Genomic DNA, 15,527 nt, shown 5'->3' with positions numbered 1-15,527 from the left:
TTCAGACATTCTTCCTTTCTGTAAAGGATTTGAAGTCACTCACAAAAATATGTACAATACAATAATGGCAAAATAAAAATGGGGATGAAAAGTCAGGAGTAGGGAAATATAAAAGTGTAGAAAGTCAACACTGGGAGAAGGACATAAATATATAGGCCATAGGCCTTTGGTTTTTCTAGAGTGAATTTTAAATTTGACTCTGAGCTTCCTGGTAGCCCGAGTAAAATGGGAGATTTATTCTGCAACAGAATTGTCACCAACAGAAAAGTTACATACCAGATATTTTAGGGAAAAGAGCGACGCTCCTTCTAATATCTTTTTTTAAAACATAATTTACAACTTATTAGTTTGAAATAGTTTAAGACTCAAAAGAAGTTACAAGAACAGTAGAGCGTTCCTGTATTATCTTCGCCCAGCTGCGCCCAGTAATAACATCTTACATAACCATCCGCAATGCTCAACACCAGGAACTGGACGTCATTCAACACTATCAACTCAAAATACAGACCTTATTTGGATTTCGTCAGTTTTTACATCTAGCAATGATTTTTAAAGGCAATGTCTATGGACTTCAGAAAGAAGTCCCTAAATGGAAGACAGTGTCCTTAGAAATATCCCAAAGACAAATAAAATAATGAACTTTATATGCACTTTTACAATCTGATTTCAAGGCTGTTCAAATAACACGTCCAAAGTGGAACTGGTTCCCTGTAAGGTTTTTTAGGGAGATAATTAAGTCTCCCAGCACATGCTGCAGTCTTTGCTGAGTTCTTTTACCCTCTCTAGCCTCTCGCATATCCTGTAGTCCCCTTTTCCTCTCCCCATGCCCTGGGAAGGGGGAGAGCTTTCCTCCAACAACCCACCAGACTTTGAGAATTTCCACTTTGTCTTTAGAATTGCTCTATAACTGCTCATGAACAGGTTCTAAACTTCCTTTGTGTCCTCTTCACTTCCTTTGTGATTGTGTGTGGGTACAGGCAAATCCAGAGGTCCTAGGACTGGGGCCTTGGGGGCCATAAAATAAATCTCGCCTCAGTAAACTCAGTGGGTACCAAAAAACCCTAAAACATTACTTGGGCAATTGCCAGGAGGCTGACTGTTTCCCAACTCAGATAGGAGAGGAATTTTGGAACAGAGAGGCCAGGGTATAGAATTCCCGTGGGTGCAATTTTCTAGGAACCAAAGTCCGTCACCACAGGACAAAATAAGGCCATGCTTTCCCAAGGGACTGGCCCCTTTCTGTACCCCAATCCAGAGACTGTGGGGACCAGAAGCAATACAAGTGTGTGGTGCCTGAGTGTGTGTTTCCTCGTAATAAGGCAGTCAAAGAGCTTAGACCAGATGTGTTTAGATTTTAATCTTCACCATGATGCTTTCTAAGTTTCCTTGGGTAATATATTCAATATTTATAAACCTCAGTTTCCTCACCTGAAAAATAAAGATAATATTTATTTTGGGGGCCTGTTGTGAGAATTGAAAAATAATTATAGGTACCCAATAGGCAAAGGCTATTTTAGAGCATTCTTGGAGAAAGATAAGATGTGATTAGCATGGTCACCATCTTTGTAAAATATAACGATCTTTCAACAACCACTCTACAATATAGCATCAGACACCTCGGAAGTACTTTCAGAGGTTTGGTTTTCCACATCTGCACAATGCCAACAGCTCCCACTTCAAAGCTTTTATAAGGAACAGTTTCTTAACACAGAACCTGGAGCATAGTAGGGACTCCATCAATGAAAGAGATTCTTAATTGAAATTCTAGCTCTTTAAGATCAAACTTCTCGCACATTCCTCAAAGTCAGGAGCCTGGAGAGCTTTCTGCTCTGCTAAATGGCCAGTGACCCAGGGCAACCTACTTCCTCTCTTTGTCCTCAGGTGTCTGCAGAGGGGCAGTCTAGCCTGATGATTCAGGCGAAGAAACTGGAACTCTGCCACCTCCTAGCTGTGAACAGTGAACATGACCCTGGGCAAGTCGCTTAGCTTCTTGGTGCTTTGGTTTCCTCAGGATGGTAATAATAGCATCCATTTCGTAGGGCTGCTGTGATGATGAAATGGCTTTCATAAAGCCTTGAGAGCAGCGGCTGGCAGAGTAAACACTGTGTAAGTATTTGCTGCCATTATTAAAAGATGTACTGTTACTACAAAGATGGGTCCCTAAGGCTCTTCCAGCCATGAAATTCTGCGTTCTTGGCTCTTCGGGGCCCTCTTCAGGTAGGAGAGCGGGAAAGGAGGAGGAAGAGGCAGGAGACCAAGAGTTGTAAAGAGAATTCCATGACTCCCTTCCTCTCCTTCCATCTCTCTTGCACCAGGATTTCCTAAGTTTTATGAATAAATAGAACTGTGCTCTCTCTTCACAGTGAGAGAGGATGGCTAACAGATAAATAAGCAATGAGTGTGACTGGGATAAATTTAATAGGCTGCTAAGGATTTTGAAAGGCCGAGTGGGTTTTGAAAGCTATTACAAGGCTAAAGGAGATGCTTCCCTGAGCTGTAGAGGTAGGTGTCCTGGCATCAGCTCAGAAAGGACCCATTACCTGCTCCACAGGGAGACGCACGCACAGCCTTCAAGATAAATGGGTAGATTTGGGGCATCTCTTTAGGCAACTGCAAAACTGCTGGGAGATGAAAGCTGAAAATAACCGTGGAAATAATCTGGTGTTTCAGGGGAAGAATAAGTGTGGGCTCTGAGTGGATCCTGTGGTTTGTGAGAAAGCCCAGTCCCCTCAACATGGCTCTGGAGTAAAATGCTAAATATTATAAACACAGGTTGGGCAAGGCCTTGTGTCTCAAGCCTGATCGATGTTTTTCAGAGGAGCCAGGGACTGAAGGTTTCCGGTGGGTGGAGTGACCGGGAAGGGGAGGCCTGTGGGTGGTGCAAGCTGTGTAGTCCCCAGATACCAGTGGAAGGAACGGGTACCAAATATATATATGTATGAGCTTATGAGGCTCCATGGTCACCATCCCCGGGATGGACTTCATCAGCCTGTGGGTGGCACTGAGCCTTGTGAGGATGGGCAAATGGGATGAGGCCTGTCTATGCTGGTGGGTCCAGGTAGTAGCACAGAGTGGAGAAGGGTGTGACATGTGATACCCTGAGAGCAGCCAAACTGCAACTCCATTCACCTTGTTCAAAAACTGTGTCAGCTTAGAGCATCTTAGGAAGAGGCTGTATGTCAAGAGGCTAGAGATCAAGCCTTGAGATTGAGTTCGGAACCCTGGATCTGTCCTTATGCGACTTGGGTAAGCAACACAACCATGTGATTAACCATCCTTCCTTTCAATCATTTCCAGATTCACAGACCCAGTTACATCTATAGTAATCCGTTCTCATTTTTAGCCATCTTTTCAATCCCAGTAAGTCCTTTTTGAGCATGCATTTACTTAACTTCAGTTTTCTCATCTGTAAAACGGGTGTATTTATATCCAGCAACCTCAACCCTGGGGGTGAGTAATGATGAGATGTGTGTTCCACACCGATTCCCAGATTCCCCTGCAGGGCTGAGCTCTAGCTGTCCACAGAGGTAACTGCCTTCAAAACACACCTTCCATTGACTGCCTTCTATTCTCTGCTCCACATTCCCAGTCCCTTTCCTACGGCTCCCTGGCATCACCTGCACAACAAATCCTTGTCTCGGGGTCTGCTTTTGGGGGACGTCAAACTATGATGTCATGGAATTTATATTCTATTAAACAGATAACCAAATAATTATTCAACAACTGTAGTGAGTGCTCCAAAGAGATGCTCAAGGAGTGGGGCCATGAAATGAAAGGCGAGACCCGTAGAGGGGGTAGGACACAGTCCAGAGAAGGCATGTGGGGTGGGAAACGGTGTTTCTGGCAGATGTCACAGTGTTTGCCAAGGCCTGGAGGTGGAAGGGGCTTAGCACGTACCAGGAACTGAAGGACAGGTATTCTAAAGCGTATTAATAGCGATTTTTCAATTTTATGATGTATCTTCAAATCCTTTGAGGGAATAAAGTAGGTAGATAAACAAACAAGAGCCAAAGCTAAGTGGTCCACACAAGGGGCTTTGGGCAGCTCAGCACCTCTCTGCACTTCAGATTTTTTCTGCCAGGTGGGGGTGCACAGTCCGGTTCTATCTGGGCTATGCCATGGCTTTGCTGAGGAAATCAATGAGGCAGTGCTCACACATGGCTTTTGGACATTGCTTCACAATGTCCACATGTGACCAGGTACTCATGGAGAGAAGCCATGAAGGAACACGGGTTTTCATTATTAAATAATGGGTCTGCTTTCTTTGTCCTTCAGCCACGTATCAGGTGACAATTTCACTATCTCAGTTTGTATACACACACGTGTCCAAAAGCACCCCCCCAACATACACACACGCACACACTGATCTTATTTGTCCATCTTCTGAGTGACAGCAGAGGAGAGGAAATGTCGGGGGCTTTGGAATCAAATCAACCTGGCTTTGAATCCTGGCTCTGCCATTTCCATCCCCTAATTAGCCAGCATGGGGATGGTAATACCTTTCTCCAGCCCAGGGATGCTGCCTGGATTAAAAGGGATCATCCTGGCCCAAGAGAACTGCTCAAGAAATGTTAGCTTTACAGCATCGCGCTCCAACATCAGAGGAGTTCAGGTCTGTGTTTACACACAGATGCTCACCCTCTCTTCATGCAGCTCCAGGATCCCGTGTGAACTGGGAAAATACATTTGAGTGATGATTCAAAGGGAGTGAGTCACAGCACTGCACCAGATGGCCTGGCGGTGGCACAAACACTCCCCCACCCTCCCTTTGTTGGGCCAGAGTAGGAAGGTTTCTGCCAGGTTTGCTAAAGCTATGTTGGGGTAACTGATCCCCAGTTCTTACCAAATCAGCAGAGCCCCTTCTCCCCCCAACTCAGATGGATTTCCATATTTCAGTCCTGAGCCTTCACGTGCAATAGCCTGGCCATGTGTTTACAACCCCCAATGACTCCAATCTCCTAGGGGTTAAGGCTGGTCTTGCTCACCTTCTCACCATTAATAACTGCTAAATAAATATTTGTTCAGTGAATGAAGGAAGACACCGTTCTTGCTCTCAAGGAGTGTATAGGCTTGCTGTCAATATAAACAGGAGAGTAATACCATAAATCTAATTCCCTACATTCTGAGAAAATTCCAATGCTCAGACCAGCTTGTCTAACTGGTGTGGTTCATCTTGAGAACACCAATTACTAGGCCAGGGCTTGGGAGAGGAGGGCTGGGACACAGCCTGAGGTGATCTCTTAGAGGGATGAACAAAGGAGCTCAAGGATGAGACAGAGGTGTGGGAAGGGCTGGACCTTGCACTTGAGACTGATGCTGTCAGCCTGTCATGTATTCCCTACAGTGCATGCAAGGTGCATGCAGCCCCCTTCTTTGGGGGGGTTCTTTGAAGTCTCACAGCATCCTTCTGGGGTGCTCTGGGCATCTTGGCCCTGCTCTGATCCTGACTCCCTAGCCCTGGACCAGAGATGGGCACTGATTGGAGTCACCAGTCTGAATACTGACCGAGGCCTAAGAAGCGTCCTGGTGCACTAGTTCCCCTGACAGGGCCAGCCTCCCTGGGTAGTGGCCACGTGAACCTTCCAGATGCTCTATCTCAAGAAGTTTGCTGATATGAAGAAATGCTCAACCTCACTAACCATCAGAGAAATGCAAATAAAAACCACAATGAGATACCACCTCACTCCAGTCAAAATGGCTATCATCAATAAATCAACAAACAACAAATGCTGGCGCGGATGTGGAGAAAAGGGAACGCTAGTGCACTGTTGGTGGGATTGCAGATTAGTGCAGCCACTATGGAAAACAGTATGGAGGTATCTCAGGAATCTGAAAATGGAACTACCCTATGATCCAGTAATTCCACTCCTAGGCATCTACCCGGAGAAATCCAAAACTCCAATTCAAAAATCTGTATGCACTCCTATGTTTATTGCAGCACTTTACACAATAGCCAAGATATGGAAACAACCGAAATGCCCATCGGTAGATGACTGGATTAAGAAGCTGTGGTACATTTATACAATGGAGTATTACGCAGCCATAAAGAAGAAAGAAATCTTATCATTTGCAGCAATATGGATGGATCTAGAGAACATTATGTTAAGTGAAATAAGTCAGAAAGAGAAAGACAAGTACCATATGATCTCACTTATATATGGAATCTAAAGAAAAGACTATGTGAATGAACTAATCAGAGACAGTTTTGGGGACGCAGAGAAAAAACCGAGAGTGGTTAGATGGGTGTGTGGGAGGGGGTTGGGGATAAGGGGAAAGGTGAAGGGATTTGGAAGCAGCTGGTAACCACAAGATGGCCTCAGGGTTTTTTTGAAAATTAATTTGGGGAAGGTATTCAATAATGTTGTAAAGATTTTATTGGGTATCCGATGGACATGCGTCCTATTTGGGAGACCACCTCAGGGATACTGTGGATACCTGATCATGGCATTGTACACCAGAAGCTAAACATTAATGAATGCCAACTATAATTTTATATATATAATGTGATGGTTCAGTGTGAGGTCGGAGGGATAGTGGATGGGGGGAGGGGGGTTCACAGTGTGAGGGATATAAATGATGAACGTCTAAGTATTACCTTGTCTTGTACACCTGAAACTAATAAATAAATAAATTAATTTAAAAAAGAATTAATCAATTATTATTAGTGTTTTAAATAGGTGACAATGTAATTTGAAGTCATAATTATTGTGTGTGTGTGTTAATGTGTGTATTTGAATATATATATATTTAATGTTATATATAATGTTAATATGTATATTATATATATTTAATTATATATGTATGCCATGGGATATAATAACATTAAATAAAACATTCTTCATATTTTCTCAAAAAAAAAAAAAAAAAGAAGTTTGCTGAAAAGGGTCAGCAGTTGGTAGCAGGTCGTAGAATGGACAGTAAGCCAAAGATGAGGCAGCAGAATCCTAGAGGTAGCCCAGTGCTTCTCAGATGTTCATTTGCACGGCATCACCCGGCATCTCCATAAATGCAGACTTAGATCCAGGAGGTGCGGGGTGGTCCTGAGGTTTTGCATCTCTGGTGAGTGAGCTCCTAGGTGAGGCCAATGCTGCTGATCCCGGACCACAGCTTGAGTACAGGACAGTGGCTGTCAGTGGCAAGATATTAGCAGGGTGAATTGCCAGGAGGTGCCAGGGACACCAGCTGCTTAAGGACATCAGGAAGGCCCAGTCCCGGAACTGCTGTGGCTTGTCAGCCTTCTTCTTGCTCGTGCTGTGCGCCTCCTGCAGCTGCCCCTGGACTGTCCCTGTCCTTACTTCCTGTGCAGAATTGCAGTGACCCTACCTGAAGTAATGTGAGTATCTCTGTTCTTTTTCACCTAAAAGGGCCTGTCAGTAGTTCTTGGCCCAGCTGCACCTTAGAATCACTTAGGAGAAAGTCTCAGTGAATTGTATGCAATTAGTTGGTCTGGGGTGGAGCCTGGGCGTGAAGATTTGTAAAACTCTCCAGTGGATTCTAATGTGCAGCCAGGGCTGTGGGTGATTCTAAAACTTTAACATGGATATAAATCACCGTTAACAAGGGAGCTTGTTAAAATCGAGATGATCATCTAGCAGGTGTGAGTGGGACCTGAGAGGCTGCATTTCTGATGCCGCAGGTCTGAGGACATACTGTGAGTGGCACTGGGGCAATACCAATTATGTCCAGTAATGAAAAAGACAGGCTGACCACTCTAACCTGATATCCAAGGCCAACTTGAAGCACAAAGCGAGACCCTACCTCACTGCCTACCATGAGGTTGATCTCAAGGGATTATACTCAGCCCTGTCTACACCACAACCCCACTTAGTGGTGACAAATCCAGAGTGCAGATCCAGGGGAGGCACTCCTCCTGGCTGTGCTAACACTCGTCTCCAGGGCCGAAAGCTTGGCGTCTGTGGGTTCCTTTCGTGACTTGTCTGGCCAGGCCCCAGAACCAGCATTCCTACTGACCATACTCGATTGTTTTCCTTCTTTTCTGGGGAGAGAGGATGAACTGAGCTCCTACCTGGGTCTCTGCCCCAGCTTATTCCTGCTCTTCCCTGACTGCAACCCCCTCACCCAGGACGAGTCCACTCGCTCAGATTTGTGGATGTCCTCTCAGCTGTCTCCTTTCCCTTTTGCATCCCAGGCTCCCTAAGCCAACAAGGGGTGCAGAACCATCCTGGGGTGGCCTGGTGGGAACTGATGGACCAGGCAGGAGGGAGGGAACAATGGAGAAGCTACCCCTTCCTGTCTTTCCCCACTGGCTGTGAAATACTGTTGCCTACCTGGTTTCTGGTAGCCCTGGTTCTCAGCCCTGGCTGCACATTAGAACCACCTGGGGACACCCAGGGCCCACCCTAGACCAATGAAATAAGAATCCCTGGAAGTAGGACCTGGGTATGAGTAGTTTCTAAGACTTTCTAGATAATTCCAATGTGCCTCAAGTTTGTGATGATTACCCACCACTGGGGCAGAACATAGCTGATCAGAGAAAGGACAATGACGTGATGCTCACAGCTGCCTGCTCCAACTTTCTGCCATCTTTCCAACTCACTCCTATGCCCTGTACTCAAGAATATGGGAAGGGAAGCTTCTGTTTGGACTTAAATATTGGGTGAAAAATCATCCACATTTAGTCTTTCTTGGTCTCTAACCTAATGCAAGGGTGTTATCTCCCTTTTATAGTTGAGGAAACTGAGGCTCAGAGAAATTGAGTGATGACACAAGGTCACATAGTAAAGGTGGAGCCAGGATTCAACTCCAAGTCCACTGTTGCATGTGACTTTGTATATAAACCAGGGAAACATGGGCCCAACCTTAAATGCAAGTTATAAGGAGCACACAGCCAGTTACAGCTGAGCTAACATTTATGTTTATGTACAAAACCCCCAGTAATGAGGGAAACTGTGTTCCTCTCTTCTCCATTTTCCAATCCCAATTGGCTCTATGGAACCTTCCAGAACTCTACTACCTCTCCATCCACTTTCACTCACTTTTGGACCCGTGGTTCCCCAAACTGTCCTGCATCAGCTTTTAAAAATTCAGATCACTGGGCTCCAACTTAGAATTATGTAGAGTCTCTAGTGATGGGATATAAAAAAAATTGGTATTTTTAAACAAGCCATGTGGGGGAAATCTGATATGCACATACTTTTGGGAACCAGGGATGTAGCCTCTTGAGGCTCAAAAGTCTGTGTGGCCCAGCAGTGCTGGTACCAACCGGGAGCCAGATAGAAATGTAGCATCTTGGGCCACATCCCTGAATTGTTAAATTAGACTCCAAATTTTAACAAGATTTGCATGCACGTTCAAATTTCAGAAGCATGGCTCTGTCCGACCTACTTGGTATAAAGAGTGTCTTGCAGCAGCAGCAGAGCACTCAGGAACTCACAGAAATCAAATTCTTGGACCCCACCCTAGACCACCCGAGCCAGAACCCATACAGGCAGAGGCCAGGAATCTGTATTTCAACAAACCCCCTTAGGTGTTCCGATATACACTCAGATTTCAGAGCCACTGCCTGGAGGAGAGATTACAAAGCACTTTCTCAGTGGGGAGTCTCTTTGATCCTGGACATTAACTGCCCTACAACTGATGCCAGGATGATCAAAGGAGAGCTGGGCCTGGAAGAGCCTGGAAGCTGTCAATGCGACAGGAGGCTGCATGCAACAAGGCTGGTTCCTCCCCGCCCCCTTGGGCAGCAGCGTGGAAGGGCTGAGTCAATCTTAGTCCTCAATCTGTCGCATTATCATGGGCCCTTCTCTTTATTTCATCTACGGATTCATTCACTTTTATCCCCGCTCCTGCCTCCAGGGCCCTCCCCTCCCCACAGCATAACCATTCCATTGTGTTTCATCTGTTCTTGTAAAGAATGGATTGTTGATGTACATGGAGTTCACATTTCCCCTGGTGATGGTGTGCTACAGCCCTCTTTCTGCATCTTACATTATTATTATTATTATTACTATTATTATTTTCAGGTGTACAAAACAACATAATGATTAGCCATTTTCACCCCTTACAAAGTGATAATCCTAACAAGTCTACTACCTCTCTGACACCGTACGCAGATATTACAGTACCATTGTCTATATTCCCTATGCTGTACTTTACATCCCATGACTATACATATATTTTAATTATAATTGACATTCAATATTATTTTATATTAGTTTCAGGTGTATAGAGCAGTGGTTAGACATTTATATAATTTATGAAATGATCCCCCCTCCTAAGTCTAGTACCCATCTGACACCATACAGAAGTTTTTACAACATTATTGATTACATTCCCCATACTGTATTTCACATCCTTGGGACTATTGTGTGACTATCAATCTGTACTTTCTAATCCTTTCACCTTTCTCACTCATCCCCTAAGCTCCCTTCCCATCTGGCAGCCATCAGTTTGTTTTCTGTATCTATGGGTCTATTTCTGTTTTGTTTGTTCATTTATTCTGTTCTTTAGATTCCACACATAGGTGAGATCATATGGTATTCGTGTGTCTTACTTTTTCACTCCACATGGTACTTTGAAGGACTCTCTCAATCAGTACTGTGCACTGAGGAGGGTGTTGCTTCTAGCCCTAGCAGAGTACCTCTGGGCTGCACCCAGCTCCTGCGGTGCCCTGTGATGAGATGCCCAGGTGGCTCCCAACTCCTTGGTGCTACCAAGGATGCTGACATACATCCTCCTCCATGTCTCCCTGTGGACCAGTGTGAGCGCCCCCATTTTATGGATGAAAAAACTTGAAATACTTCCAGCCCATTTGACTTGCCCAGAAAGTACAGCATAATGACACAGAGACCATGACTTTGGTGTCAGAAACATCTGGTCAGATGACCTGACCCCAATCCCTTCTCTTTTCTGTGCCTCAGTTTTCTCATCCGTAAAATGGACATGATAAAATTACCTACCTTCTGGATTTATTATGAAAACAAGAGAACACCACTTAGCAGAATTCTGAACGCACAATAAGTGCTTAATAAATGTTCATGATAGTTTTACCTCTCTTTCCAGAGATTGTCTATTGATCTCTTACAGTGATTTTTTTCTGTTTTGGTCTTGCATTATTGGTAACTCTCCTCTCATGACCCCTTTTCAAACTGACCTCCAGCAATGACTCAGTGGTTCTCAGAAAAGGTTTGTGGCTTAGATAGGCCAAATGAGCAAAGGCCGGGTCTGGTTTGGGGGTTTGGGTTTGTGAATTGGGACCAGCCGGTCTTGTCTGGGTTAGGAGTCAGGATGGGCTTGCGAGAAGCTCTGGGGTGGATGATGGTGTGTGACTCAGCAGCAGGCAGAGCTGCGGGATGTCTAGTGTTCTGGGAAAGCAGCAGTGCAGGACTTGCATACAGTAGATGCTTAATACATGGCTGTTCTTAGTGGGTTGTATTTTGGTCCTGTTTTAAAGTAGTGGGAGGCGAATCCTGTCACCCTGGACGGAGGTTGGGGGTTTATTGCCTCACTGTGCAGAGAATCCCTTGTGTATCCTGGAGGGGTGCTGGGAAGGGAAGACCCCAGCGCCTGAAGTGTAGACTAGAGAAGGGAGTCTGCAGGCCAGGGCCTGGGTACCCAGGCCACACAGACCGGCTGCAGCCAGCAGAGGGCGCCACACACCTCTGGACAGCGCTGGAGGTGGTCCCGTGAGGACTGTGAAACCCTGGGAGCGCGCAGACCAACTGTCCAGGTTTGCCTGGGACCTGTAGGGGCTCTCAGCGCTAAAATCAGGGAAGTCCCAGGCGCACTGAGATGAGTTGGTTCCCTGGTTTGAAGAGGCAACCAGTGAAATGGTGCACACACACACACACACATGCACATACATATACGTACATCACACACAACACAAAGTGTACCCACACTCACATCAAACACACAATACACACCCATGCACTTCACACCACACGTCTGACACACAACACACTTGCACACATACACATGTACCACTAGCACAACACATTTATAACACAAATTCAGCACACACTCCTAAATATGTATCTGCAACACACAACAAATACGTGACAACACACACCATACAACTCATACCTGTGTACATCACACTACATACACAACATACACAGGTACCAGGCACACCAGCACGATGTAATGCACTGTACACATGTACTACACACAACACATATGCACACATAACACACACGCACAAGCACACATACACAGTGTACCCACAGATAGGCGTGTGCATAGCACACACGCACAACGAGACACACACACATACACACACACCTTTGCTAACCAAAGACCTCTTGTTTGAGGACATGTTTCTTCTTGGCAAAATGAGGGTAATCATTCTTTCTCTAGGCCAATGACGAAAACATATGAACAATCATTGAAAACTCTGTATTCACTCATTCAGCAATCATTTCTTTACTGTGTGCTGGGACCCATGGGCTCACTGCATGGCAGGGAAAGCAGGCATTGAACTAACCAACACATCCATGGCCATTTAGCTTCAGTTGTAATGAGCGTTATGAGTTAAAACTCCACCGAGCACAAAACTGCACGGGGGTGGGCCTGGCTGGGTCTGGGAGTTTCCTGAAAAGAGCTTTTCAAGCCAAGAACTGAAGTCAGAACAGCAGGGTTGGGACGAGGGGGAGGTGAATGAGGCACACAATGTACGGAGGCGTGACGCTCATGTGTTGTCCTGCATTTGCTGGGTCGTGAGAGTGAGTGGGCGAGTAGCCAGGCTGAGCGGGAGCCCATGAAGGATGGAAAGAACAGTGGTCCTGCTCCCAACTGCTGCTCTACATGGATCCTCTCACCCACATGGTTGGAGGGTCAGCTTGCTTCCCAGGAAACTCTCGGGGCTCTGGGGAGAGCAGGGACTTATAGGGCAGGGCCCTAGCTAACTTAAATGGACCAGCTGCACTGCCCCTAGATGCTAGTAACCAGGCCAGCTTTTCTTCAGTCAGCCATGGTGATAGCGGAGGGGGAGGAAGGCAGGCGTGTACAGGATGAGCCCACCATCCCCTGGGCACAGCCCACATGTCATCACACTTCCCAGCTTGCGCCTGAGGGTGGGACCACCCTGCCAGGTTAGGCTGCGTCAGTGCAGTATTCCAGTTCCTGGGCACTGCAATTGTCCCCTCAGTCTAGTGGACTAAGGAAGGTGGCTTACAGTGGTAGTTCAGGCAGACTGCAGCTTCTGCCTAGACACAAATCCCCGCCTTGGCACTTACTAGCTGTGTGACTGTGAGAGGCCATCTGCTCTCTCTGTGCCTTATTTTCAAAATGATAAAATAGGCACGATGGTAATACTAGCACCCATCGGACAGAGTTGTAAGGACCTTGTGAGTTAACACATGAAAAGTTCTTAGACGAAAGCCAGGCACATGGCAAGACCCACATAAATATTATCTGCAATTGTTATTTTGATGCAAAATAAAAACAAACACTAGTAACAATTATAATATCAAAATGTGTTTGAGTCAGAGTATTAGAACTGGAAGGTGCCTTGGAGAACATCTGTTCAAAGACCTCTCCTGCGTTAGATACAGATAAAGCTATTTGACCCAATAATCCAGAATCAGAAAGACTAGACCCCAGGACAGGGAAGAGAAGAAACAAGTACGAGTTGCTACCTTTCTGTTCTCTAGGACAGTGGTTGAAGACTAGTTAGATACAGGCCACGGGACCCCACCCAGGGTTTCTGATTCAGTGGGTCTGGGTGGTTTCTGAGACTCTGCATTTCTAACAAGTTCCCAGGTGAGTGCTGCTGTTGGTGGTCCCGGGGCCACACCTTAAGAAGCACTGCCCTAGGTATAGTGGAGGTGGGGTGCAGAAAGTTCGTAGCCCACGTTTGCTGAGCAAGCCCCAGTACCGCAGGAAGGGGAAGGAGGCCTTACTTACAGCGGATGCCGTACCTCGGGCAGCGCCCTCTGCAGGGGGATGCGGGAGCTAAGCGCCTCCTCCAGGCCGACTGGGGTCAGCTCATCTTCTTCAGATACCTCCCCGTCACCCTCCTCGGCTCCCCAGTCCCTCTCTAGGGACTCGTGGTCCAGCTTCCTGTTCGACTGCTTGATGAACCGGTAGCTGCCACCTCTCCTGCCCTGGCTCTGGTTCCTTCTGACCCTGGGTGAGACCACAGCCACCAGCAGCTGATCCTCCCGCAGCGAAATAAAAGGCGGCAGGTCCTCCAGGGGGCCATACTCCTGGCCCTCATCTTCTGACTCCAGCACCCATTCCTGGGATTCCCCAAAGTTCAGGCTGTACCCAGCTTCAGGGCTGTGCTGGGCGGCCCGGGCTGTGACGGCCTGGTGCAGGGCGTGCGGGGGAGGGTGCAGCATGGCTACCATCAACAGCACGCCTCCCAGCATCAGGAAGAGCAGCAGGAATTGCAGCCTGCACGGTCCATGCCTGAATCGCTTCCTTAGGAGCATATTGCTAGAACTTGCCAAATGCAACAGGTCATGTTCAAGTGTGCTTTCTCCGCCTGCTCCAGGTTCCTTCAAGCTTGCAGCAGCACCTGGGTTCCTGGTGCCACCTCGAAGTATTTTGCCCGTCACTTAACCTGATCCTTTTATCCCATTTGGCTTTGCCAACAGCGTGTGTAAGACCGGCTTCCACTTAGCATCAGAAAGACACGGGACCCAGGTCCCACTTCAGGCCCTCTCTGAGTGGACTTCTTTCATTGCCTTCTGAAAGCCCCTTCACAGGGACTTCAAATTAAATTGTCTGCCCCCTTTCACCCCCTGTTTCTCCTTGGGAAAACATTATTATTTCCATTCTGCTCAGGTGTTTAGTCCCATGTGTTTCGTTTCCCCCCTTGCATGAATGGTCAGGTTGCTACGCGATGTCTGGGGGCGCGATGGTGGGTCCTCAGTCCAGCAGAGCTGACAGCCGTCCTCCTTTGGACGCTTCAAGTCAGGTCGGATCAACAGATGTGAAGCCGGCAGACAGTGCCTGATTTCCTTTCACACATAGCTCCGTGCTCAGCTGAGAGCCCTCTGCCAGACACAGCCCGAGCCAGGCATGCGTCTCACTCCTGGTCCTAATGCCCTCACTGTTCCCAGGCTTTGCACAACCCCACGGAATACAGCTCCAGAGGAAAATAAAAGTCATCACTGCCAGGACCAAACCCAAACAGGAACAGGCCAAGAGTTCAGATTTGAATCTCATTCTTCGGAAGACTTCTGGCCCGACCCAAAGGGGCAGGAAAGAGTATCCCCTCCTTATTTCAGAAAGGCTGTACATGTGACATAGATGCGAGGAACTAGCTGTCTATTTGCACCCGCAGTGTCCCACATGTGATATGCAAAGTTCAACCAGACTCTCCCTCCCTTCCTGAGGACCACTGTCCTTGACCTTCTGAAAAGGAGGGACGCTGCTCTTGTAAGCCCCTCCTGCCCAAAAGGGCATCTGAATGCAAACTAGGCGCCTTCAGTTATAAAACTTCCTTCATTTAACCAACAAATATTAATAGGCACCTGCCATGTGCCAAAACGATTCTGGGGGCTGGGAGTGTAGCAATGAATAAAACAGACAAAAATTTGTGCCTCGTGGGGGGTACA

General features: G+C 46.8%; 1 protein-coding gene across 3 annotated transcripts in view; it reads right to left on the bottom strand.

Annotated features, from left to right (window-relative positions):
• The window catches only part of GALNT15 (polypeptide N-acetylgalactosaminyltransferase 15), a 40,655-nt gene extending 25,558 nt beyond the window's left edge, over positions 1-15,097 (bottom strand). The window contains exon 1 of one of the 3 annotated variants that reach the window (XM_081071516.1): positions 13,867-15,097. In XM_081071516.1, coding sequence (XP_080927642.1) covers positions 13,867-14,396 — 530 coding nt within the window. In that variant the 5' untranslated portion in view covers positions 14,397-15,097. The remainder of the gene's footprint in view (positions 1-13,866) is intronic. The other 2 variants (XM_081071515.1, XM_081071517.1) reach the window with 2 other exon arrangements.
• Between the last annotated feature and the right edge of the window lie 430 nt (positions 15,098-15,527).

Source organism: Rhinolophus hipposideros (assembly GCF_964194185.1).
Source record: "Rhinolophus hipposideros genome assembly, chromosome: 14".
In the NCBI taxonomy this organism is placed as follows: domain Eukaryota; kingdom Metazoa; phylum Chordata; class Mammalia; order Chiroptera; family Rhinolophidae; genus Rhinolophus; species Rhinolophus hipposideros.
The sequence above is the reverse complement of the archived record's forward strand: the minus strand, read 5'-3'. Positions and strand labels throughout refer to the sequence as shown.